This window comes from Amblyraja radiata, chromosome 31 (assembly GCF_010909765.2).
Source record: "Amblyraja radiata isolate CabotCenter1 chromosome 31, sAmbRad1.1.pri, whole genome shotgun sequence".
Classification (NCBI taxonomy): domain Eukaryota; kingdom Metazoa; phylum Chordata; class Chondrichthyes; order Rajiformes; family Rajidae; genus Amblyraja; species Amblyraja radiata.
Window position 1 is genome coordinate 27,016,739 of NC_045986.1, and position 27,185 is coordinate 27,043,923.

The 27,185-nt window shown below is 41.5% G+C and overlaps 1 protein-coding gene across 6 annotated transcripts in view; it reads left to right on the forward strand.

Moving 5' to 3' along the window:
• Positions 1-27,185, forward strand: part of ubr4 (ubiquitin protein ligase E3 component n-recognin 4) — a 139,791-nt gene that overhangs the window by 80,812 nt on the left and 31,794 nt on the right. For all 6 annotated transcript variants that reach the window (XM_033048265.1, XM_033048267.1, XM_033048266.1 and 3 more), the window contains 25 exons: positions 2,714-2,882; positions 3,231-3,327; positions 4,174-4,281; positions 5,449-5,562; positions 5,716-5,925; positions 6,531-6,680; positions 6,796-7,023; positions 7,742-7,820; positions 9,058-9,294; positions 11,235-11,400; positions 12,890-13,034; positions 13,163-13,248; positions 13,404-13,491; positions 14,971-15,164; positions 16,133-16,372; positions 17,865-18,003; positions 18,402-18,527; positions 19,977-20,105; positions 20,322-20,665; positions 22,121-22,211; positions 23,919-24,003; positions 24,184-24,311; positions 24,431-24,560; positions 25,595-25,752; positions 26,651-26,760. In XM_033048265.1, the coding sequence (XP_032904156.1) occupies positions 2,714-2,882; positions 3,231-3,327; positions 4,174-4,281; positions 5,449-5,562; positions 5,716-5,925; positions 6,531-6,680; positions 6,796-7,023; positions 7,742-7,820; positions 9,058-9,294; positions 11,235-11,400; positions 12,890-13,034; positions 13,163-13,248; positions 13,404-13,491; positions 14,971-15,164; positions 16,133-16,372; positions 17,865-18,003; positions 18,402-18,527; positions 19,977-20,105; positions 20,322-20,665; positions 22,121-22,211; positions 23,919-24,003; positions 24,184-24,311; positions 24,431-24,560; positions 25,595-25,752; positions 26,651-26,760 (3,751 nt within the window). The remainder of the gene's footprint in view (positions 1-2,713; positions 2,883-3,230; positions 3,328-4,173; positions 4,282-5,448; positions 5,563-5,715; positions 5,926-6,530; positions 6,681-6,795; positions 7,024-7,741; positions 7,821-9,057; positions 9,295-11,234; positions 11,401-12,889; positions 13,035-13,162; positions 13,249-13,403; positions 13,492-14,970; positions 15,165-16,132; positions 16,373-17,864; positions 18,004-18,401; positions 18,528-19,976; positions 20,106-20,321; positions 20,666-22,120; positions 22,212-23,918; positions 24,004-24,183; positions 24,312-24,430; positions 24,561-25,594; positions 25,753-26,650; positions 26,761-27,185) is intronic.

A 27,185-nucleotide genomic window follows, 5' to 3' on the forward strand; every position in this document is an offset into this window, starting at 1 on the left:
TCATTGACAAATACATACCAGACTCCTGAAGAGTGTTTCTGATCTGTTGGACAGATGTTTGGGGATTTTTCTTTATTATAGAGAAATTTCTTCTGTCATCAACTGTGGAGGTCTTCCTTTGCCTGCCAGTCCCTTTGCAATGAGTAAGCTCCCCAGTGCTCCCTTTCTTCTAAATGATATTCCAAACAGTTGGTTTTGCAAAGCCTGAGGTTTGGCTGATGTCTCTAACAGTTTTGTTCTTGTTTCTCATTCTCATAATGGCTTCTTTGACTTTGGTCCTCATGTTGATAAACAGCAATACAACTTGTATTGGAGGAGGAGAGGGGGAAGGAGGAGGGGAGGGGAGGAAGAGGGGAGGGGGGAGGAGGGGAGGGGAGGAGGAGAGGGGGGACGGACTGTAAACACAGCTGAAATTTCCACATAGTGAAACCAAAATGTATAACAATACCTTTCACTGAAATCTGACAATGTGCACTTTAACCACATGTGATTACAGCACATTGCTGTAATTCTCTCCAGCCAGTTTGTCCTCTGTAATGTTCTGAATATTAAAGGAATCAAGGAATAGGGGGAAAGTGGTGCTGAGGTGAAAGATCCACTGTGATTTTACCAGAAGATGAAGCAGGCTGGAGGGACCTTTGTTAGCTGAATCCTGCTTTAATTATGCTCTTATTTTCTCCTGTTTGCGCCCATTATTATAGAATTAAACAACACAAATTAGGCCAATCAGTTTATCATGCCAGTACCTGCATTTTTGAACAAATTTTCAAATCAGTCTCAAGCTTCTGGCTATGATCATTCTGTCCTGCATTAGAATTGTGCATCTTTCATGTCGTATACAGCCACACAACAGAAACAGCATTCCTGGTCATTTTGGGTTGCCAGCTCTGCTACTGAATGTAAACACTGAACACTACTTTGTCTCTCTAATATTTTAAGATGCTGTTTTGACAACACAGCCCAACAAGAAAAAAAAAATTTGTGACTTGATGCTCAGTAATGATGTCTTTTATGGTTTGCAATGTAAATGCTGACGTAAAGAATAGGACTGGGGGTAGCCACAAAAATGTCACCAGCTGTTCAACAAGATCGCGGCTGGTCTGATCTTGTCTTCAGCTTCCCCAAAATACTTGACACTCTGTGACACTGCAGATACTGCTGCTTCCCCTTAGCTCTAATAAACCACATTCAATCCTGGCCTTCTGTTCTGTCTGTGTGGAGTTCTCCTACAACCTTCGCTCCATAAATGCTGCTGCACCCGCTGAGTTTCTCCAGCAATTTTGTCTACCTTCTCCTACAACCAAGCAAGTTCCCTGGGTTCTGTTTCCACCTTTTCACTTATTACAGCCTTTGCTGTGCTTTTCCTCCCACATTTCGAAGATGAGTTGGTTGACAGTTTAATTTGTTTCTGTAACATTCCCACAGGGTCGTGGATGGTAACAGAATAATGGTGGAGTTGATTAACAAGTGTACTTAAGTGGGGGGATGAAATTATTCTTAGAGCCAGTATACATTTGATAGATGAAAAAAAGGATTGTGGATGTTGGAACCTAGAACAAAAACAGAGCACCAGAATAACTCAGTGGGTTAAGCAACATGGTGGCGTGGCGGTAGAGTTGCTGACTTACAGCGCAAGAGACCCAGGTCAATCCTGATTACGGGTGCTGTCAGTACGGAGTTTGTACGTTCTCCCCACGACCAACTGGGTTTTCTTCAAGATCTGCGGCTTCCTCCCGCACTTCAAAGATGCACAGATTTTGTAGGTTAATTGACTTGAATTAATTGATTGATTGATTAATGTAAAATTGTCCCCAGTGTGTGTAGGACAGTGTTCATGTGTGGGGATCGCTGGTTGGTGTGGACTCGGTGGGCCGAAGGGCCTGTTTCCGCGCTGTATCTCTAAACTAAACTAAAACATATGTGGAGGCAAAAAGACATATGTGTTGGCAATTTGAGTCGAAGCCCAGTATCTGGACGGAGAGAGAACAGGAAAGATTATCAATGTCTGGCAGTATTTTGGTGGTGGGGTGCATTGGAGGCAGGTAGGTGATGGGGGGAACGAGGTGGGGATGGATGATGGGATCAAGTGGGGGGTGATGTTGATAACAGCTGGTCAATGAGTGGTGGAGCCAGATGGGCAGGGGGTGGTGAACAGATGAAACCAGCTTGATTGAATGATGACCTCCTGTGTCATCAGGGAATATGACCGTATGTCTCATTAATTTGTGAACTAATGCTATTCAGACAGCTGTTCACTCTAAAAAAGACAGTGCTGGAGTAACTCAGTGAGTCAGGCAGCATCTCTGGGAACAAGGATATGGTTGTTTTTGTAAATCAGCACCCACAGTTTTTATTTCAAGCTGTTCGCTTCATCTGATTTCGATAGGAAGTTAACTTAACAAATACATTAGTACATTTCTGATTACCTCGCAGTTCCTAGCAAGGTTATTTTTTTAAGATTGAGTGAGCAACATTAAAAATGTGGAGACTTAAACCTTTTTTAAAAACATGCAACTAAATCATGAAAGAATCTAAATGATTTCTGAAACCAAATCATAGATGAGAATGGTAATAATTTCATGAGCACAGTAACCATGGGTGTAAATCAGTATGTAAATGTAAGGTATACATGTATTTTAATGTACATTTTCACACTTGATGCAGCTTGCAAGACTGCATCAGGCAGTTTAACCATTTTCTAATCTGTCTGCAGTATCTGGGCGCAGCAGTGCCTATGGAGACACAACGGCCGAGGGACATCCTGCAGGTCCAGGCAGTGTCAGCTCCAGCACTGGAGCCATTAGTACCACCACAGGGCAGCAGGAAGGTGAAGGTTCAGAAGGAGAAGTTGAAACAGATGGTGACCTGCATACAAGCAACCGGTGAGAAAAAAAATCCCAAAAGCAATAAAATCCCAATGATGTGCATGTTTGTAGGGTGATTGGCCTCCATAAATTGCCCCTAAATTGTTGGGAGTAGATGAGAAAGTGGGAGTAAATCAGAACAGGCGTGGACCGGTGATTGGCGGTTGGCATGGACTCAGTATGCCAAAAGGCCTGTTTCAATGCTGTATCATAAAAACTAAAACTTTCTGGTAATTTTCACCATCCATCCGAAGTAGAGTGGGCCAGTGATGGTGCGTTGCATTTCATCTAGCCGTGACCTTCGGAGCATTTAAAATGTATATTAAAGTTGCAGAATAAATGATCCCTCTACCTCTCCTTATATAGGCTCCACATGGTGCGTCTGATGTTGCTTGAGAGACTTTTACAGCATTTGCCACAGCTTCGTCATGTCGGAGGAGTTCGAGCTATTCCTTACATGCAGGTGAGCTCTCTTGAGCTTTTTCTAATTTTTAAATGTTTGAGGGTGACATAAAAAAATTTATTTTGTCTTAAGTAGAACAAGAAATTGACTGCTAGGTTGGAGATTATAAATGATGAATGCATTGGCATTTGAAGAAATTACAGTAATATTAGGACATTAATGTTGTTTAGCATGCATCAAAAGCGTTTCACTGTACATCGGTACATGTGACAGTAAACTAAACTAAACTAAGAATATGAATGAAAGAATGCCATTAGTTCCTCTCAAAGGCAGATCCATATTTCACCTTACAGCTTTCATCAAAACAATTAACGGTTAAAGAAATAACTGATGGGAATTTTGAATTGCTATCCTTGTTTCCTTTTACAGCTGGAAATACTTTCGGGGTAATTCCCCTGGATATTTTCAACCATCGTGCGGTCTGCATGATTCTGTGTTCAATGGCTTTACCTGCTTCCTTTGTCAGTTCCTTGATCAGAAGCAGTTCGTGCAATAACTTCATTAGGTCGGTCAGATAGTGCCCTGTGGAAACACTGCATGGGAAGTGATGGAGTAGATCAGGACTTTGGAGTTTAGAGGTTAGATCAGAACAGGACAATGAACAGTAAATTGACTGAGCATCTCTGGAGAACATGGATAGGTCTTGGAAAATGTTCTCAAGAGATGCTGCCTGACTCGCTGAGGTACTCTGGCACTTTGTGTCTTTTTTTTAAAGAGTAAATTAATAGGTGGTTGGCATGGAGGAAATTTGGCTTTGAGGATTGGGGAACAGTTTGAAAATATATTGAACTTGTACCTCGGTTTGTGTTATTGATGTTTTGAGTCTACACTGCATTTATCTGTCAGGTCATCTTAATGCTGACTGCTGATTTGGATGGAGAAGATGAGAAAGATAAAGGAGCCTTGGACAATTTGCTTTCCCAGCTAATTGCAGAACTGTGCATGGACAAAAAGGTAATGGTACTTCTGCAATCAATTTTTCAATTAAAATGTAAATTGTATTTTTCTTCTTTCAATATTATGCGAGCACCTCCCTGACTGCTGCTGCCACAGATGCAGCATTCAACAATAAATAAAAAGTCATCTGGATACCTTGCCTTCTGGAATAATTCTGCCCCCTCCCTCCAAAACATCTTTTTTTTCAATTTAGAATTAGCACAACTGAGCCATTGAACTTTTGTTTTGAAATATACATGTTTAAACCTAACATTGCACAGCTGGTTAATACGATTAAAAATGTTAAATATAATGATCCACAGATATCCATCCAACTAAAAATGCAGCAGTAGTTTGTGTAGAGCGAATTGTGCTAATCTGCACGGAATGAACTCTGTTCACTGGAACCGAGAGGTTTGTGGGGTCATTTCTGGGCCATTCACAGTCGTCACAGGCTGAAATGTTGCCGTGGAAAGTTGTGACATTAAATTTAATAAATGGAGGAATTTATCGATCAGTTTAAGAAAAGCAACCATAAAAGTCACCCATTTCTGCCAAGAACCCAGTATAGGTTCTACTAACCTACTAATGCCCTTCAGGGAATGTAGGCTGGCAGCTCGGGCTGACTTGTTTTGATGTAAAGATACACCATGGAAACGGGACCTTGACCTCACTGAGTCCACACAGACCATCGACCACCTGTTCACACTGGTTTTATGTTATCCCACTTTTGCATCCACTCTACACACTAAGGGCAATTTAAAAAGGCCAATTAACCTACAAACCCACGTAGTTTTGGGGGTGGGAGGAAACTGGAGCACCTGAAATAAACCCACGTGGTCACAGGGAGCGTGTAAACTCCACATTGCCAGGACTGAACCTGGGTCTCTGGCTTTGTGAGTCAGCAGCTCCACCAGCTGCGCCACTGTGCAGCCCTCAATTGCACACAATTCCAGTTCTACGTAGCATGGTTAATGACGTGTGAAATGGGCCCGCACTCCAATTAATCATTAAAAGATGCTAGATAGTTCCAAAATAAGAAAATGGCACTAATGTCACCACCAGATGAAGGCTGTGAGGGATGGGCAGTCAGTGCATCTTTCTAATTCCACCTACTCTCAAGTATAAGTGAAGATGTTCAGAATTTCCATTTCTTTGTTGCTTACTGGTTACTATTTTTGCCAGGATGTTTCGAAGAAGAACGATCGCAGTCCACTGAATGAAGTGCATTTGGTGATCATGAGACTTCTCAGTGTTTTTATGTCCCGAACTAAATCAGGCTCAAAATCTGCTTCTGAGGTAAGTCACTGCTGTGCACGGCAAATATCAGTTCATATAAATGTTCTTGTTTCTTTTAATGAAATAAGTTGCATCTGTTTTGTTTATGTGTGGTCTTCAAAATGTGTCGTATTCAGAGTCTGCGATAGAAAGTAATTATTTTCATGCCTGCAGTCGTCATCGTTGATCTCCAATGCTACGGCCACCGCACTATTGAGTTCAGGAGCCATCGACTATTGTCTTCACGTTCTTAAATCATTGTTGGATTACTGGAAAACACAACAGGGTGAGGAGGAAGCTGTGGCCACAAGCCAGCTCCTGAAGCCACACACGTCATCCTCACCACCAGACATGAGCCCGTTTTTCCTGCGACAATATGTGAAGGTAAATAACAAGCCCCATTGTTGAGGCTCAAGTCAGCCAACAATAAAAGTAGAGGTGTGTAGGAAAGAACTGCAGGTGCTGGTTTAAATCGAAGGTAGCCACAAAATGCTGGAGTAACTCAGCGGGACAGGCAGCATCTCTGGAGAGAAGGAATGGGTGACGTTTCCGGTTGAGACCCTTCTTCTGACTGAACGTCACCCATTCCTTCTCTCTAGTAAACGTAGAGATGTAATGCTTTGAAGATAGTAAATAAAATTCCAGTTCTGGATTTGGGATAACTCTACAGGATAGCGCAGAAGTATTTTGACACGTATAAAATATGAGGATGATATGTAATAGCAGAAAGGAATAAGATGCCGACGTTCTGTTTATGGAGACACAGGGAGCTGGAGATACTAGATTCTTGAGTAAAGCACAAAGTGCTGGAGGAAAACAGCGGGTCAGGCAGCATCTGTGGAGGACACGGACAGGCAATGTTTTGGGGTGGGACCCTTCTTTAGACAGATTATAATATGATTGGTTTATGTGACAGATGCGCAGTAATTTCATTAATTTTTGCTTCACAAGGTTTAAAATTCTTCATAAATGCCTGTTGTTTTTTCCAGGGGCATGCTGCAGATGTGTTTGAGGCTTACTCACAACTCTTGACTGAAATGGTGCTGAGATTACCGTACCAAATAAAGAAGATTGCAGATGCAAACTCTCGGATCCCCCCGCCTATTTTCGACCATTCTTGGTTCTACTTCCTGTCTGAAGTAAGCACCTGTTCGCATCGGGTAACGCGGGCGTGTGCGTGCCTGTCTGTGTACGATGGGATGTGCGGTACAGTTGCCGGATTCCTTTAACAGTGACCGTTTCCTCCTGTTCCAGTATCTCATGATCCAGCAGACTCCATTCGTGCGTCGCCAAGTTCGCAAACTCCTGTTGTTCATTTGCGGCTCAAAGGAAAAGTACCGTCAGCTGCGTGACCTGCACACGCTCGACTCCCATGTTCGAGGAATTAAACGGCTGCTGGAGGAGCAGGGAATCCACCTGCGAGGTGGTATTGTCACAGCTTCATCGGGATCCGCCCTGCAGTACGATACACTCATCAGCTTGGTGAGTTGTGGCTGATCACCAGTCATCCTGTTGGCAACATACCAATCCTTGATTTTCTGCAAACACATTAAAATGTGGCATTGTGTTTGCTCTATTATATTCTTACTACATGGAAACCTGCCCTTTTGGCACAACTCATCCATGACAACCAAGGTGCCCCATCTACGCTAGTCACACCTGCCCATATCCCTCTAAACATTTCCTATCTGCCCCTGTCCAAAAGTAGTTTAAATGTTATAGTACCTGCCTTAACTACCCCCTCTGGCTGCTCATTTCATCTACCCATCACCCTCTGTGTGAAAACGTTGCCCCTCAGATTCCTATTAAATCTTTCCCCTCTCACCTTAAACCTATGTCCTCTGATTCTTGATTCCCATACTCTGGGTAAAAGACTCTGTGCCTTCACCCTATTTATTCCTCTCATGAACTTCTGCACTTCAAATAGATCACCCCTCAGCTACCTGCGCTCCAAGGAATGAAGTACTAGCCTGTTCGACCTTTCCCTAAAGCTTAGGATCCCAAGTCCTGGCAGCATCTTCTTTGCCCTCTCTGTGGCTTAACAACATCCAATGCATTGGGAATATTGTGTTATCTTCTACAAGTCATATTTCTGAACAATGTTATTTGGTAAATTACTTTTACTCGACCTATGTAAGTTGTCATTTTTTGTTTCAATCAAAACGTCTTTCTATTAATTCAATACCTCTGTCCCTCACAGATGGAGCATTTAAAGGCCTGTGCTGAGATTGCCAGCCAGCGGACTGTGAACTGGCAGAAATTTTGCCTCAAGGACGATTGTATGTATAACCTTTCAACATTGAAATGTTTTATTGAACTCAGCAAATATTTCCTGGTATCTAGTGCTAGACAGACCTTCCTTCATGTCACAGACCATTCCTTCTTGAACATTAACCTCAGCTATGGACTGTCTTTGGTTGCATTAAGGACCTAGTGGGGGGGTTTTGCACTAGTATTGGGGTTATTAATTGAATGTTTACTTTTATATTATTTGTCTATTGTGTTTACAGACCCCTTTTGCCCCGAAAGGATATTGTTGTTCCAATGTAGGTGGCATATGACAAACACTCTTGACACTTCAATTTCACGATTGCATTATCTTTGAAGTCCACTGTAAACCCTGCTGTTCCTGAGACATGTTACCAGGGTGTCGCCTGTATGGTCGCGAGTAGTCTCCTCAGTCGCCCAAAAAGTCGTAGCGTCTTTCAGGTCGCAGCTGGATTTTCAACATGTTGATAATTTTCGGCGACCTGCAACGACCTATGACGGGTGCCGGCAGTCGCTGAAAAAGTTGCGTAAGTGGGACAGGCCCGTAAGAGAGTATCGGAGATCTTGAGGGACGAAGGAGACGGAAAGTCTAGTTTGGAGAAAGACCACTTTTCCCAGTTGTCAGACTTCCCTGATCAAGTGTTGTGGTCCACAGCATCATAGTTAACACAAACTAAAGCTGCACATAAATGCGTGTGGAGCCCGAGCTCGTCTAATTCACACAATAAACCTTTTTTTAATCGAGGTGCAGTGCCCACTCCTCATGGTCTTTAATATTCCATTTGTCTACAAGCGCCTCTTCTTCTGTTCAAACAGTTAATAATCAGCTGCTTTAATAAAAATTAAACACAGAATACACACACTTTTGTGTTTAAGAAGGAACTGCAGATGCTGGAAAATCGAAGGTAGACAAAAGTGCTGGAGAAACTCAGCGGGTGCAGCAGCATCTATGGAGTGAAGGAAATAGGCAACGTTTTGGGCCGAAACGTTGCCTATTTCCTTCGCTCCATAGATGCTGCTGCACCCGCTGAGTTTCTCCAGCACTTTTGAATACACACACTTAATGGCTTTAAAATACGAATGCATATATTCGATTATGTGCAACATTCCTGGAATTGAGTTCATTTATTATCCTGAACCACAATTGAGTTTTGCTGGTATTCTTTATGTTGGTAATTTAAGTCAGTCAAGTAAATAAAATAGTTCTGAAAGTGTTTCTCACTTTTGTTCCTCCCCATCCCTCCACAGCCGTTCTGTATTTCTTACTGCAGGTCAGTTTCCTCGTGGATGAAGGGGTGTCCCCGGTTCTCCTCCAGTTGCTTTCCTGTGCATTATGTGGCAGTAAGGTGGCCTCTACGACAACATCCAGCAGCACAGGGGGCGCCGGGACAGCCGCAGGCACCTCCACCTCGGGACAGTCTGGATCCCAGTCCAAATCGTCCAGCAAAAAGAGCAGGAAGGAGGAGCGGGAGAAGGAGAAGGATGGTATGCTGATGTATCCTACTACAAATCATTATCCACAGAATATTCCCCTTATATCAGTAACACTCTTTACATAGTTAATAATTCAAAAGCCTGAACTGATAACTAGGACACAAATTCAAATAACACCTTGATTGTGGGGAAATTTAACTTATTTAATTAAATAATCTGGAATTAAAACAAATTAGTGGCAGTGTGTATGAAGCTGTGAGATTTTTGCTAAATACCACCAGGTTCACTAAAAGTCATAGAGTTGTACAGTGCAGAAACAGGCCCTTCAGCCCACCATGTCCATACTGAGCTAATCCCATTCACCTTCATTTGGCCTTGCGCTCTTTAAACTTTTCCTATTCATATCTGTCTAAAAGTCTTTACTGGGTACGATTTCAGGCCCACAATATGATTAACGCTTAACAGCTCGACAAATTGGACAGCAAGCCACTTAGTTCAAGTGTGATTTGCATGGGCAATAAATGCTTGTCTTTGCCACCAATGCCTGCATATCACAATATTTAAAATATAACAAATGTTAAAAGAGACCGTTTTAATAATGTATGTTCTAAAAATAGATTGCCAATCAAAAACAGACAGCCAAATGGGAAAAATAATTCCAGAACAAGATTTCTTATATCTCTATGTGCCTCCAAATCATATATATCAGAACAACTGCTGTAATGCGAACTCCAGTCTTCCTTGGAGTTAATGTCATCACATGGTCATTTGATGATTTAATTAGTTTTATATCAGACACTGAAAATTTACATCACTCTGTTTTTGCAAATAAAAACGTGCTTGTGCAGTGGCGTTTTTGAAGCTGGGGTCAGAGCCAAGCCTGAACTAAGGGAGGCTGGTGTGACTGTGTTCTACGTGGAATTCCGGCTGTGCTCCTGGTCTGCTTTGTAGTTAGAACTTTGCACAAAAGAATGGGAGCCACAACTTGGCAAAATGAACAACCATGTTACGGACGATTAAGATGACTCACTCGTGTGGCCATGACGACATTTGTACTTCAACAGGGAGGGCTATTTCATAGTTTTGACTCAGCCACTTTGTTGAAATACACACATAACTATAGCAATGCAAAGGAGTGTTTACTGTGAGTCTAAGCATTTTTATATCTGCCCTGCAAGTGCTTTAGTGGGCATTGTTCGGCGAGCCTGACTCTGTGTACAGCGACTGCTTCGGCCACCATGGTAATATTTCAACTTCCAAACACATTTTTTTGATGTTTATACAATACGTCAGTCAGACATTTATAGCATCAGCAATAGTCTGGACATTGTCTCATGCCGTTACTGAGATACTTTTGCTGCTCCTTCATTCACATAGAACATGGAAGTGTACAGCAGAGGAGCAGGCCATTCGGCCCACAATGTTTGTGCTGAACATGATGCCAAGATGAACTAATTTCATCTGCATGAGCATGATCCATATTCTCTCCATTCGCCACTACCAAATCTGCCTAATCTGCTCCAACACTTTGTTTTTGCCATGTTTAGTTATTCTTACATAGAATATAATATCCAAAACTAGGTATCTGCCTACATGTGATTAATATCCCTCCATTCCCTGCATATCCATGTGCCTCTTAAATGCTATGGTATCTGCCTCCACCACCATCCTTGCAGCGGGTTCACGTGTCCACCACTCTCTGTGCTTCAAAAAAAACTTGCCCCGTACATCTTTAAACTGTGTCCCTCTTACCGAATCACTATGCCCTCTAGTCTTTGGCATTTCCATCCAGGGAGAAAGGCTCTGACTATCTACCCTTAGGTAGGGAATTCCAGGATTTGTGTGGAAATTCTCATCACCAACTCTGGAAGCCTAATTAATTTGACCTTGCAAATTCCCAGACTGCAACTAATGTGTACCTGAATAAAAGTGTTCAATGCCCTTATTACACCAGTTAATAAATATTCATTTTCTTTGTTTCCTGTTTCCAGAGAGCACAAGCAGTCAGGAAGATCAGCTCTGCTCGGCTTTGGTCAACCAACTGAATAAATTTGCTGACAAAGAAACACTGATTCAATTTTTACGTTGCTTTCTGTTGGAATCAAATTCCTCGTCTGTGCGTTGGCAGGCGCACTGTCTCACTCTACATATATATCGGTAAAGTACTGCTCAGATTCAGGGTTCAAACAATATGAATAACTGAGTTACTGTCACTGTGCAGAAAATATCAAATGTTGCAGAGAAGGAAGGGAGTTTTAGGAAGTTATTGTCAAGCCACTTCAAATTCAATATTAATATAATAAAGCTGTAATAGACGTTTTCCCTTTCCCAACGGAAGTCCCACCCTTTCCTCTATTAGGATAAATGTGAACAAAGGCAGGGTCCAGTGATGACAACCACAGGATCTGTGTTGGAGCTTCAATAGACATACACGTTACTTAAAACACTTATCTAAGCTTGTTGCAAATACCAGGTTAATACGTAGTGTGCCTGTGAGCAGAAAGTTACAAAGAACCAGATTATAACCGGCCAAAAATAGCAAGAGACTTGGTGTGTGGAGTGTGCGGCACAAACATAAGTCAATCTGTGCATCTGTCAAATATGAACTGTGGGGAAGTACGGAGATTTGGGGATCCATGGAGAAATCACTGAAAGCTAATGGACAGCACAAAATAATATACAATAAGAACATAATGAATCTTAGCCTTTATTTTACCCTTTAGAAGCATGTTTAACTGAGTGTCAGTGGCAAGGTGATGCATCAGTTACTGCTGCTGCCTCATTGCTCCAGAAACCTAGGTAGGTTAGATCCTGACCCCACGCTGTCTGTGGTGAATTTGCACCTAGTTATAATCTGGTTCTTTGCAACCTTCTGTGACCATGTGGGTATCCTGGTGCTCTGGTTTCATCCAAAAGATATGCTGGTAGTTAATTACCTGCTGTAGATTACCTCTTAGTGTAGGTTAATGGCCAAAAGATTCAAAGCAGAGTTATTAGATTAATTTGCAGGGAAAGAGAAATGGAGCTAATATTATCATATCCTGGAGTCCTAGTGTGGATTCTGAGCTGAATGACGCCCCATTTGTGGAATTAAAAGGGTACAGTAAGGTGAAAGAATTGAAGTTACATTGTAAATTCTGCTTACGAGTTATCACACTAAGCAGTCTTTTGAGTTAAGCTCAGCAGCAGTGAGATGGGGTTTAGACAATAGGTGCAGGAGTTGGCCATTCGGCCCTTCGAGCCAGCACCACAATTCACTGTGATCATGCTTACTGCCCATGTGAACAGAGAGATTGCCACTATGGGTTGTGACACAGGTAATGATTTTCAGGAGCTGGAGTGATGGCAGACAGGAACATAATGGGCACAAAAAGCTGGAGTAACTCGGGGTCAGACAGCATCTCTGGAGGAAAGGAAAAGGTGACGTTTCGGGTTGAGACCCGAAACGTCACCTATTCCTTTTCTCCAGAGATGTTGTCTGAGCCGCTGAGTTACTCCAACTTTTTGTGTCTATCTTCGGTTGAAACCAGCATCCGCAGTTCCATCCTACACAGGAATATTATGAGAACTGGTCTTTGTTTTGTTTCCCATTCGAGTGGCAAACTACCATGTCTATTTATTTATTTCTTTGTTTTTGTGTGATTAGGAGCTCAGGAAAGTCACAGCAGGAGCTTTTACTGGACCTGATGTGGTCAATTTGGCCCGAGCTCCCAGCTTACGGGCGCAAAGCCGCACAGTTTGTGGATCTGCTGGGATACTTTTCACTCAAGACTCCACAGACTGAGAAAAAAGTAAGAACTATCAATGGACTATGCATAGTATCTGTGAAAAGAGCAGGTCACTTTTCTGGGGAATTGGCAGCTCCATGATCCCACAATATTTTTGAGGAATCTAACTGCAGTCTTTGTTTCTATCCTAGTTGAAGGAATATTCACACAAAGCAGTGGAGATCCTGCGCACTCAAAACCATATTCTCACCAACCACCCCAACTCTAACATTTACAAGTGAGTCATTTATTTGTTTGAATGTCCATCTTTTATTACTAACAAGTACAAAGTATTTATGTAGAATTGGATTTAGTAGAAAAAACAGCAGCAGTATGGTTTCATGTAATTTATCAATTTGTTAATGAAATATATCTGATTTTGCTTTGTCCCAGTATGCTGTCCGGTCTAGTCGAGTTTGATGGATACTATCTGGAGAGTGATCCCTGCCTCGTGTGTAATAACCCCGAGGTGCCATTCACTGTGAGTCCAGATGTATATTTGCACAAGTATATGCGTGGGATGCCAGACATCAATAAAGTTTTCTCTTCCTCTTGGAAAGTGGTGCATTGTTCAAATGTGTGTTTGTTTAATCAGTGGCAATAGCTTCTCACTCTTGACAGCTCATTAAACAATCTCCTCAGTGCAACCACTTACAATTCGAATGAGAGATAGTTAGATATGTTGTCACTGATTATCTCAATCTAACCACATTGCAAATAACAAAATCTCAGTAACATTTCCCATGTTGCGAAATGATCAAGTATATGCTACGAGACCTAAAAAGATTGGTGACGGCAGAGGGTGGACATTGTCTATTTGACCCTTAATAAGGCACTTGACAAGATCCCGCACGGTAGGATTGACCAGAGACACATGGCCTCTCAAGGAGATTTGCGATTTTGATCAAAATTGGCTTGGTAATGGGAGGCAGAGGGTGGGGAGGTTTTCTTTTCTGATAGAAAGTGTGTGATCAGTGGTGTGCTACACGGATCAGTGCGGGGACCCATGTTGTTCATGATATATATCAATGACTTGGATGTGAATGTATGGGATGATTAGTAAGTTTGTGAATGCCATGTAAATTGGTGGTGTGGATAGAGAGGAAGGCTGTTTGAGGCTGCAGCTGGATATTAGATTGGATGGAAGGTTAGATGAAGCAATGATAGGCGGAATTTAATCCTGCCAAGCCGTGGTGCAGCAGTAGATTTATAGGGAGATAAGGGATAGACTGACCTTGGAGTGAAAGAGAGTTAGCGAATAAGCTGACAGAGGTTCATAAAATTACAAGGGGCATTGATATAGTAGTTAATCAAAAATTCTGGAGAAACTCAGCGGGTGAGGCAGCATCTATGGAGTGAAGGAAATAGGCAACGTTTTGGGGGTCGAGACCCTTCTTCCGTCTGAAGAAGGGTCTCGACCCGAAACGTTGCCTATTTCCTTCACTCCATAGATGCTGCCTCACCCGCTGAGTTTCTCCAGCATCTTTGTCTACCTTTGATTTTCCAGCATCTGCAGTTCCTTTTTAAATTAGTAGGTAATCAAAATCCTTTTCCTGTGACAGTGGTATTAAAAACACGAGGTCATAGGTTTACAGTTAGAGGGAGAAGTTTTAAAGGACATTTGCAAGGAGGGAAGGATTTTTTACAAAAAGTGGTTGGAATCTGAAATTCACTGCCAAAGGATATGGTGGGATTGTGTACAATGGCTATGTTTAAGAGATATTTGGGCTAGCATTTGAATAAGCAAGGCATAGAGCATACGGATCTAATGCAGGCAAATGGGGTAGTGCAGATGTGGGCCAGCATGGATGCAAAGATCAAATGACCTGTTTCTAGGCTGTACCACTCTGATTCTATGACAACAACTTGTGCCAAACTATGCTGCCTAAATGATTTCATTACATAGATATTGTCTCGTATTTTGTCCTCATGAATTTAACTTACTAAAACTTTCTTTCAGAATATTAAACTTTCATCGATCAAGGTGGATACTCGTTACACAACGACGCAGCAAGTTGTAAAACTAATTGGCAGCCACACAATTAGTAAAGTAACTGTAAAGATTGGGGATCTAAAACGTACCAAGATGGTTCGTACCATCAACTTGTATTACAACAACAGGACGGTTCAGGCCATAGTAGAACTAAAAAACAAGTAAGTGTGTGGTGACATTTATGTGTATGTTGGTGGGGATCATTTTCTTTGGGTTTTAGAATTTCCTGAATAACGATCACATGGTTGATGCAAATTCCAAGTAACTGTGAGCAGTGTGCAGGTTTCATATCGAGATTCTGAGTAGATGAGTGTGGAGTTATGCAGTGTAAATGTTATTTTCCAATCTGTTTATTTGATCCCTTGCAGTCGTTCCTCATGCTCTTTCTTTATCTCCTCTCTGATTTTCCTGCATTATCTCCAGCTCCCACTTTCAATAATAACTTTTTCTGTTCTATTTCATCAACAGTTTGGTCATTCAGAAGGATGTGGCTTCAATTTTCCTAAACCTTTCTCCCAAGGGGATGTATTTAAACTGTAATCGAGGCATCTCTGCCTTCACTGTTTACTTACAACTTATCCCTCCAGTCTCCGATTCCACTTTATCCGATCTCCTCTTATCCCATTGAAATTGGTCATTTTGCACCTGGTCGCCTTTAGACCGTGGAGTGATCTATCATTTTTCAATGCTGTGCAAAACTTGAATTTTTATTATTCATTTTCACTATCTGGGCATTGTCAGCAAATTACTGCCAGTCTCTCTTTGCTCACAAGACTATCGTAATGAGCTACCATCATGAAGCCTTTTAATGATGCAGTGTAGCAAAATAGGTCATGACACCAGGTTCTGTTTTGAAAGAGGTGGCAATTTTGATGATAAATTAACATGGGATTCAAAGGTTCAAAGGGTCACGTGCACCAATTAGTGATACTCGATTTAGTGGTACAGTGATACTCGATTTAGCATAGCCATACAAAAATAAAGCAACACGACACACAACTACGTAAACTACATTGTTTTTACAACATAATTTGGATAAGTTAATGTGAATGTTATATTGATAACCTGACTGAATGACATTGTTCGGGCTGTCGTGCGTATCACCAACCTCATTGGCTTTCCTCCCTAGGCCTGCTCGATGGCACAAAGCAAAAAAAGTCCAACTAACACCAGGACAGACTGAGGTCAAGATCGATCTACCACTTCCCATTGTGGCATCCAACCTCATGATTGAGTTTGCGGACTTCTATGAGAATTACCAGGCATCAACCGAGACCCTGCAGTGCCCACGCTGCAGTGCATCAGTCCCAGCTAATCCAGGCGTCTGTGGGAACTGCGGAGAGAATGTTTACCAGTGTCACAAGTGCAGGTAAGTGGGTTTTTAGAAACCAATTCATGTGATTTGATGGACATAAATAGTGACGTTTAACTTTCTCGATATTGCCGAGTTTGGAGAAAACTGTCGAAGTATTCTGCTTAGGTGTAAACTTTGGAAGTTGTTAATATAATCTGGTAGCATGCATTTTCAAACTTCTGCAGCTCTTGAGAGGATAAGAGGGAGTGACTGGGGTGAGACTGGTCATTGATTATGCTGGCAGTCTTGCCGACACAGCGTGAAGTGTAGATGGAGTCAATGGAAGGGAGATTGGCTTGTGCAGACAGAAAATGCTTGAGAAACTCAAGGGGTGAGCAGCATCTATGGGGAGAAGGAATAGGCGACATTTCAGGTCGAGACCCTTCTGTAGCGATGCACCATCTTGGTCAAGTTGGCCAAAAGGGCCTATCTCTGTGCGGTATGACTCTGATTCTCATCTGTCCATGCAATCCTGAGCCCTTGTGGCTGCAATAAAATTAAACCTTTCAATGTGTTTTAATTAATCTCCAGCATGTACTTTCAGTTTTGAGATACAATGCAGTACAAAAGAATGTACTTAATTATGATAATGCAGTCCATTTCAGTTGAAATTAATTTTACACCAGTTTAATTGAAAGGCTATGGTTAATTTTGACGCTGACTTTGCAGATCATAGTTTTTGATTTCTGAGGCATTCGTTTGGATTGGCCTGGCAATTTGGCGAAACTGGTTTCTGGCAGAACAACATTCTCATTCTCATTGGCTACGGGTTCTTTGAACATCCTGGATTGTGAAGAAGACGAGATTAACGCAGGGTTACTCCCACCCTTCTCCCCAAATCTCGCATGCATCTCATCCCATTGCTCAGTCCCACATTTTCTTTTCCCCCCTTTTTCCCTTCCCCCCCCTCCCATTTTCCTCCTGTATTCTCCCTCCTGCTTTACTTTTCACTCCTCTTTGTCCGTATCTGTCGTCCTTTTGTCTAATTTTTACCTCCAGACATTTGTCACCTACTCCACCCATCTGACCTTCTCAACCACTTTGTGTGTTTTGCTCAAGATTCCAGCCTCTGCACTTCCTTGTCTGCAGAAACACAGATCTCTGGCATCCACGATTGTTCAATGGCAAGTCTCATGAGGATATACCATTACAGAGAGATACTTGGTCAAGCAAGTAGGTTTAAAGGAGGAGAGCGAGATATTCAGATTCTTGAAGGGGATTCCAGAATTTAGAGCTAAGGCAGCTCACATTACCGCAAAGGCTTGTCTCAGGCAGCTGAGATTATTGCAAAAGCTTGTCAGGCTGCAGGGGGTTACTGAGATACAGAGGCAGTGAGAGTGGTGGGAGGGGGAGGGGGGGGAGGGTCAAGTCATGAGAACATCAGCTAAAATATGGACATCAGGCAGAATGATCTCCCTTTCAGCTGCATTTGAGATCGCAACTTCTCGGACTAATACCTGGATTAAATTATGATCACCGTAAGTAATCGATCTGATATTTTTTACAGATCTATTAACTATGACGAGAAGGATCCGTTTCTGTGCAATGCGTGTGGATTCTGCAAGTATGCACGGTTTGATTTCATGCTGTATGCCAAACCATGTTGTGCAGTGGATCCAATCGAAAATGAAGAGGACAGAAAAAAGGTGAACGCAATTAATTAAATGTTTTCATGGATTTCAATCGCGATGCCCTGTGCCTTTTTTTCTGTACTAAATTCTATGAGTTTATTACTGGGGAGATTATTTGACCACAACATGTTAAACATAAGAAAAACACAAAGTTCTGGCAGAACTCAGCGGGTCAGGCAACATTGGCTGAGGGAATGGACAGACATTTTGGGTCAGGACCTTTCTTGCAAAGAAGAGTCCTGACCCAAAACAATGCCTGTCCATTCCCTCCACATGTGCTGCCTGACCTGCTGAGTACCTCCAGCATTTTGTGTGGTGCTCAACATTCCAGCATCTACAGTTTCTTGTGTTCCCAGCTTTTTTAGCATAACTTGTTTCATTTTGCAATAATTTAACCTTGTTTTATTTTGCAGGCAGTGACAAACATTAATACTTTGTTGGATAAAGCTGACCGTGTGTATCATCAGCTGATGGGACACAGGCCACAGCTTGAAACTTTGTTGGTGAAAGTCAGCGAGGCTGCTCCTGAGAAGCCACAGGTAAAGAAGGGATGTGGGCCTTCAAACTATAGCCAATCCACTGATGTGATGAACACAGTGTTGCCTGGCATCTTACTGAACTTAGTAGATGCATTTCGTTGTCTCTGTACTGTACACTGACAATGACAATTAAAATTGAATCTGAATCTGAATCTGAATGGAGTGTAGTTTGGAAACGATTATTTGAGATCTGGGTTGAAATGATGGGATTTGAGGAGATGTTTAAAGGTGGAAAGTAATGGACTGGAATTGTCATTGAAAGTTAAAAAATAATCTCCAAATATTAGAAAGTGAAACAAGATATCTTTGGTAGGCACAAAATGCTGGAGTAACTCAACGGGACAGGCAGCATCTCTGGAGAGAAAGAATGGGTGATGTTTCGGGGCGAGACCCTTCTCTCAACTCCAGCATTTTGTGTCTATCATCGGTAAACCAGCATCTACAGTCTCTTCCTACACAAGATATCTTTGAAATGTGCGCTATCTCACGTCTGCGGTGAAGTAGTGAAGATGGCTCTGCTACATTCAGTTCCCATTTTAACATTTGCTGATTGACACCTAATTCAGATACTAAAGAATTTTGTTTCTCAGACTGTTGTCACTCTGTTATTCCAATCATTGCATCTAATCTGCATTTGATGGAATCATTTGGTGCAGGAGGAAGCCACTTGGATTATTATGCTTATTTCTAGTTTGATAGCTCTATCTAAGTTATCCCAGCAGTTTCGTAACAACAGCCATTTTGTTTCCTTTTTTAAGGATTTATATAATTTTCTTTTGAGACCATGTGAATCAGCTTCCATCATCATTTTTAGCAGAGCCTTCACATCACATTCACTGCATGAAAAATCTTCTTGCAACCCCCTGGCTTTGTATTCAGTGTTCCTTATTCCAATTATTATAGCTGGAAACAGCTTATCCCTCTCTGCACTACAAATAGCTTACATGATTTTTAACATTTAATTTCCTTTGTCTAAGGAGAACTTCCAATTTTTGCTATTTTCTCCACATAAGTGGGTTATCTCCGGGTGGCCTGGTTTCTTCCCGCTCTCCAAAGATGTACATTGATAGGCTAATTGACATGGTAAAATTGTAAATTGTCCATTGTGTGTGTAGGATAGTGTTAATGTGCGGAAATCACTGCTCAGCGCAGACTCGGTGGGCCGAATGGCCTGTTTCCGTGTTATATAAACTAAACTAAAGTCTTCCATACCTTGCACCATCTGAGGAAGTACAAAACATTAACATCCTTCCATTGATGCCCAGAATTATACATTGGACTGGACTCTAGCCAAAGCCCAAAGAATAAGAAAGGTTTAGCATAGTTTAGGTGTATACTTTACACTCTATTTTAATGCCAATGATTCTGTTTGTTTGCATCAACTGTGGGGTCAAGCTAAATTTTGAAGAAGTACTTGAACTTGCTTGTAAGAACATGCTTGTTTTTCAGGATGATTCCAGTGCTGTTACTGGAATCAGCTCAACAGCAGCGAGTGTAAATCGCTACATTCAGCAACTGGCCCAAGAGTATTGTGGAGACTGCAAGACATCCTTTGACGAGCTGTCCAAAATCATACAGGTAACAAAAAACTATAGGTTTGCGCAGCACATATACGATTAAACCAGCAATGAATAATAAGGAAGTGATAAAATTGAGAATTTTATTATGATGATAGTTTGATGAGGGATGTGAGTTTAAGAATGTGTATTATTTTTCAACATTTTTATTTGCACAGGGATCAGTCATATTTGAACATATAATCTAACAATTTAAAATGTTTTACTTGTTTGGCAGAAAGTTCTGGCTTCGCGGAAGGAACTGCTGGAATATGATCTTCAGCAGCGAGAGGCTGCTACAAAGTCTTCCCGATCAACAGCTCAGCCCACATTCACCGCGAGCCAGTATCGAGCACTATCTGTCCTCGGCTGTGGACACACCTCTTCCACAAAGTGCTATGGCTGTGCCTCAGCTGTTACCGAGCATTGTATAACACTGCTTCGTGCCCTCGCTACAAATAGCACCATCAGACAGATCTTAGTTTCCCAGGGCCTTATCCGTGAGCTATTCGATTACAATCTGCGGCGAGGCACTGCCTCAATGAGAGAAGAAGTCCGACAACTGATGTGCTTGTTAACGAGGTATGTGGCCTAAGCAAACTGTGTTACATGAGAGAGCAGATTTTCTGCAATCAATACATGAGATCAATATTATGAGAGTTTCGGAAAGAACTGGGTAGTGCTGATTAAACTATTTCTGAGACCTTTGTGCCAAAATGTAACGGAAGACGGTGATTTACCCACTCTCTGCTCTTTCTCTACCTCAACTGCTTCAGGTGTGCAGTAATTTGAACCCAATTGTTAGCAGCCACAGCACAGTTCGATATCAGGTCACGAATAGAACAGACAAGAGTCTTGAGATTTTGCACCGGCAATATTAATGCCTGCTTTTATTATAGTTGCAGGGAATGCAGACACCACCCAGTGACCTCAGGAAGCGGAATGTGCCTCACATACCACGTACTTACTGTGTTCTGAGTTTAATGTACAAGACTAGCTTACTTCACAGGCAATCAGATGCCAAATGGGAGGTTGCTGCACCTGTTTGTGATCATTTTAAATTCAGGTTATTGTTTTCATTTCACGGTGAAGGGCAAATGAGACTTGGCCTTAATTATAGACAGGAGGATTTTGAATTAACAAGTTTATAATGGAAAATGTGGGAATTTGGCCAGCTGACCATTGGAATGATCAGGTCTTGAGGTAACAACTTCATTAGTGAGTGTTTCAGCGGAAAATATTCTGAGGTGGGACTGAGATGTATAATGTGACAGTAACTATTCCTGGGAGGATGTGAAGTCGGTATTAAAACTTGGGTTAAAGAGATGGGAAATATGAATCTTGTTCAGCTTGGGGCAATGTCCAGGAAGAGATTACTTTACCCTGTATGCCTGCAGACATACCTTCAACGGAAATACTCCTGAAGATTAGTTGCTAAATACTACAGCTGAATTGATTACCGCGAGGTCCAACAAATGACCTGTTTTTGAGATTGTGTTAGTCAACGAGTCTGTAGCGTTTGTGGATCAAGGTAACAGAGCCTTGATTTGTCATCTTATTTGAAAGACCATTTGACAATGCAGCATTCCTTTGGTCCTGTCATTCGAGATTGTGTACTCAAGCCCTAGTGTGAGGCTTGAACCCAGGGAGCGTTGCTGCCTCTTGCCTTCAGCAACCAAGTTCAATCCTGATATCTGGTGCTGACTGTGTGGAGTTTGCATGTTCTCCCTATTACAGCATAGATTTCCACATCCCAAAGACATGCCTGTTGACACGCCATTATGTGTACCCGTACATTAAGCTTAATGTTTTCAGGGAAATAAGTTGTAGAATAGGACCCTTGGGATTGCTCTGAGAGCTGATATTGACTGAGTGGCCCAAATGTCAGTCTTTTTTGTTGTTATGTGAAATATAAGACATTGACTCTGCAGCAGAAGGCCTGACAACTGGGCCAAGCTGCCATTTTGTGCATTAGTTGAATGTGCTTTGTTAAGGGTAGCATTTCTATGACGACAACATTTTGCTCCGTATTTGCAGAGACAACCCCGAGGCAACACAACAAATGAATGACCTGATTATTGCCAAGGTTTCGACTGCGCTGAAGGGACACTGGGCCAATCCTGATTTAGTGAGTAAAGTTGCTAATCCAAATGTAAATTTTGTGAAAGTTTTGGCTCAAACTCACTAACATATTCCCAAATGCAAAATCTTACAGCAGGCAGCATAATTGAACATTATTTTGCTTTAAAAATAATTTCTGATCTATTCGAGAAATAACTTAGTTCAGTTTAGACTTTATGATAAAAGATGTAATCTATTTCAAGTGGCTGTGCACCGCTTGTCGATAACCCAATGATTGAATATTATATTTAGAATCATACTCCAATTATATTAGTGAAGGATTGTTAGCTTAGTGTAGTAAACAAAAAAAAAAGCATTGAGAGATTTTACAGCTATTGTGCCCACGGGATCGGCCTCAGATTTTCAGATCCTCCTCAAAGATGTACAGGTATAAACATGTGCAAGTAAAATCATTTGATCTGTTGTATGATCAGTTTAGTGGGCTTTGCTTTTTTTTGTTTAGACTCGTTTGAAAGGTTGTTTGACATAAATACTGCAATCTTCTGGGCAGTCGATGACAATGTTTGCATTAATTAAGAGCATGTACGATGTTGGAACAGGCTGTGTTCACAATGAATGTAGGTGCTGGCTCGAAGGGTCGAATAGCCTCCTCCTGCACCTATTTTCTATGTTTCTATGTGTGGCTCAGGAACATGATGCCAACTTAAACTACTCTCTACGGCCACCACAAGCTCCATATCCCTCCATTCCTGCATATCCATGTGCCTATCTAAAAGCCTCTTAAACACCACTACCTGCCTACATTGCGTATCTGCCTACATTAATAATGCAACTTAAACATTGTGAAACATCAAATATCAACATCCATTCATGTAGACACCATCCACTGCCCTAGACTCATCACTCACCTTCATCACCTCCTCAAAAAACTCAATCAAGTTTGTAAGACATAACCTTCCCCGGACAGAACTATGCTGACGGTTTCTAATTAACTCATTCTCTTATAAAACATTCTTTCCTCGAAGAATTTTCTCCAGTAGCAGGGAGATTTTTTTTGCTGCTGACTGACCAAGGAACTAGCATGTCATGGTAGCGTGGGCTTAAGTTACGAGGATCGCAGCGATATTTGTGGACCATTGATCCGGTAATGAGAGTCTGATTCCAGCCATGGAGCTGGGGATTTGAAATTAAAGAACTAAATAAATCTGGAATTAAAAACTGTCCTCAGTAACAATAACTACAAAACTAAAGGATTATTAAATATCCCCATCTGTTTCACTGGTAGAGATTGAAACCTGTCTTCATTACCCAATCTTCCCCTAAACATGGTTGACATACAGCAACATGTTCAGCAGCAATTAGCGGTGGATAATAAATGTGGCCATGAAAAGCTGGCATTTATAGTCCACATTTGAATATTTTAATAACATGTCTTTTTTTAAACATTCTATATTTTCAAAACAAAATTATGTTGTGTAGGCTCTTTCATTTGAATGGGTCTTTTTGCATTTTGCAACCGTGGAATGGAGTGAGGTTTGCCACAACCTATTGATGTACAAGTTCAGAACGTGCTCTTAGAGAACATTTATAATGATGTTGGAGGAAGTGAGGCTGCTGAGAACTAATGAAGGCTGCCAGATCTAGCATAATTATTAACACAGTCACTAACTTGCACACGTATTTGTTTACACACTCTCAAATTGTGTAAATATTTCCCCCCTGTTTGAACTGACGTGTTTGTTCCCACTGGCAGGCGAGCAGTCTTCAGTATGAGATGCTGCTGCTGACTGATTCCATTTCAAAGGAGGATGCATGTTGGGAACTGCGACTCCGATGTGGTAAGTAAGCAAAGCTCAAGTGTGTGATCGCACATTGGTGCCAATCATTATCCTTTGAGTCCTAATGAAGCATTGCCATTAAAAGAGATTTTATGCATCATTTCATGACCTGCAAGCCATTGTGAACATCATCATGGAGAACTTCAATGTTATTTTTTGTGCCTTCTCTCCCTTCTGCAGCACTAAGTCTGTATCTAATGGCTGTGAACATAAAGACTCCTGTGGTTGTTGAGAACATCACTCTGATGTGTCTGCGTATCCTGCAGCGACTGATTAAACCACCTGCCCCAACTAGCAAGAAAAACAAGGTGTGCCCACGGACTGGTGATCTAAGTCAATCGGTCTGCTCTTTGATTGATAGCATCAAGCCAATTGATTTATGTCTGTCTTGTCGGGTTTATCTTCATGATCCTTATCTCTTTGGCAGGATATCTCTGTTGATACACTTACAACCGTCAAACCTTATAGCAATGAGATACATGCACAGGCTCAAGCATGGCTCAAGAAAGACCCCAAGGCATCGTACGAAGTTTGGAAGAAGTGTCTACCTGCCAGAGGTAGAGGAAGTTTTATTTGTGGCTTATGCTTCTATTATGTTACATCTTAAGATCCATTTCAGAATAGGTGCTTAAACTATTTGCACATCGAAAATAAAGAGTGGAGTTGCCTTAATATTACATTTTGGTGCCATATTTCTGAGTGGCTTTGGAAAGCTGTAATGATGGTCGTTGTATATTGCTGAAACAACCCTAATTGCTTTATTTCTGCAACACCATCTGGCAGGTTTATTTATTTAAATAATCCCTGACTATAGAAGCTGTCTGCAGAGTTCTTGTTCTTTTAATCTACCTCTTGTTTCATTAAATCCCACTGAATGCTCCAGCACTCAATTAATGCCAAGATTCTGTCAGTTAATGCGAAATGTGTTAGAAAGGTATAGAATAACTCGTGACAACAAACCACCTATTTGACATCGCCTTCTGACGGTGTCTCTGATAGTTTCCCCAGGAGGGAAATCATTAGTTAAAAACGACATGTTGGAACATCTCACACCACTAACTCTACAGTGGTCCATTGTTCCTTTCATTTAACTGAAAATTAGTCTGACGCCAATACCAGGTCTGTGCGGTTCCCAACAAATGCCAAAGCAGAATAACAATTTTTAACGTGTTCCTATTTTTTTGTATATTTATAAGGAAACAGAAGATGGCCATGCCAGTTTCTAGGAAGCAATCCCAATACTTCCATTCCTAGTCTCTTTATTTCCTTGCATCTCTGCAATGTATTCCTTCTTACACACACACACACACTTCAGATATTTTGCCACTGACCCACATTAATGAGTAACTTGTAGCGTTCATTTAACCTGTTTTTTGAGAAACACAAAACAAATGATGGATTTTACAACAGTAAAATTGTTGCAAAGGCAAAGTGAACGTGTTAGTGGTTATTAATGTGGGAATGAATGGGTTTATTTTCAATCCATCTTATTGATTTGAAGTTCATTGTTTCCAACGAATCATTGTGTTTTTTTGGAAAGTTTTCATCTGTGGACAATGACTGATTTGGCATTTATTCCCTCCCATGTCAGGTCTGGACACAGAAGGAAAGGCACAGAGTAAAACTGATTTGCGGCACCTTTACCTCATGGAGAAGTATGTTTGGAAATGGAAACAGTTCCTGAGCAAACGTGGCAAGAGGAATTCCCCACTTGACCTCAAATTAGGACACAATAACTGGCTCAGACAGGTAATGGGAAGAAGTGAATGTAGAAATGAGAGTAATGTTGACATAAACGGCTCAGATTGTAGCTGAAGATTTTAGAGATACATGTGGCAGGTGGGATCCAGTTAAACTGCTCTGGCTGTTTAATATGTTGTTGATGTGGTTCAGGCTTGCTGGGACATGCCCAGCTTGCCAGACTTTGCACACAGAGAGAAAGAAAAGCTAGCAGGCACAAATGGTTCATATATAGACACAAATAAAGGACATGTTGTTTTCATGGTCTTTGGTGATATAATTATATTGATGAGTTATTAAGATGGGCAGAACAATGGCAACTGGAGTTTAATTCTGAAAAAAAGTGACATATTAAATTCTCTGACTTGGGAATTTAATATTTAGTCATATTTTACAGAATTAAATTCCAGTTGCCATTGCTCAGCATGTTCTTTGTGTCTACATAAGAATCACGTGTGCTATATAGTGACAATATTACCCACCTGACTCCAAAACACAAAGTATTGGAGTAACTCAATGGGTCATGCAGCATCCTTGGTTATTGGTTTCCTGGTCCTCCAAAAATATTCCAAATGGAATTTAAACTGGAGGTGGTGGAGGGTGGACTTAAGCAAAAAAGGATTATTGGGGGGAAAAAAGAGCTACCTTAAATTTAGTTGCGGCTGGTTGGGTAACTATGGTAGGGTGAAGACTATTCCATGCTTTAATTGTGGGGGGTAAGAATGAATTGCTGTACATGGAGAAAATGGAGAGGCGACATTAAGACCCGAAACTTCATCTATCCATTTCCTCCACAGATGCTGCCTGACCCACTAAGTTCCTCCGGCATTTTGTGTTTTGCTCAACCTTCCACCACCTCAGTTCCCTGGCTCTCCATTTTATAAAAGCTACTAATTTTGCTTTTCAGGTATTATTCACTCCTGCAACACAAGCTGCAAGGCAGGCTGCGTGTACAATCGTGGAGGCACTGACCACCATCCCCAGCCGCAAACAGCAGGTCCTTGATCTACTCACCAGGTATTTTTCTCATCATTAGGAAACCAAGCAACAGTTTGAAAAGTCCTTTATACAACTATGGGACATAGATGGTGGTAGCTTATTTTTGTTTATCTGTAAGATTTTGTTATTTCCTCTTCAGAATCGTGTTGCTTTGATCTTTGATTTCAGTTTAGTTTAGAAATACAGCGCGGAAACTGGCCCTTCGGCCCACCTATTCCGTGCTGGCCAGTGATCCCCGCACATAAGCACTATTCTACACACTAGGAACAGTTTACAATTATACCAAGCCAATAAACCTACTAACCTATACGTTTTTAGAGTGTGGGAGGAAACTGGAACACCTGCAGAAAACCCACGCAGGTCTCAGGGAAAACGTACAAACTCCGTACCGACAAGCGCCCGCAGTCTGAATCGAACTGGGTCCTTGGCGCTGTAAGGCAGTA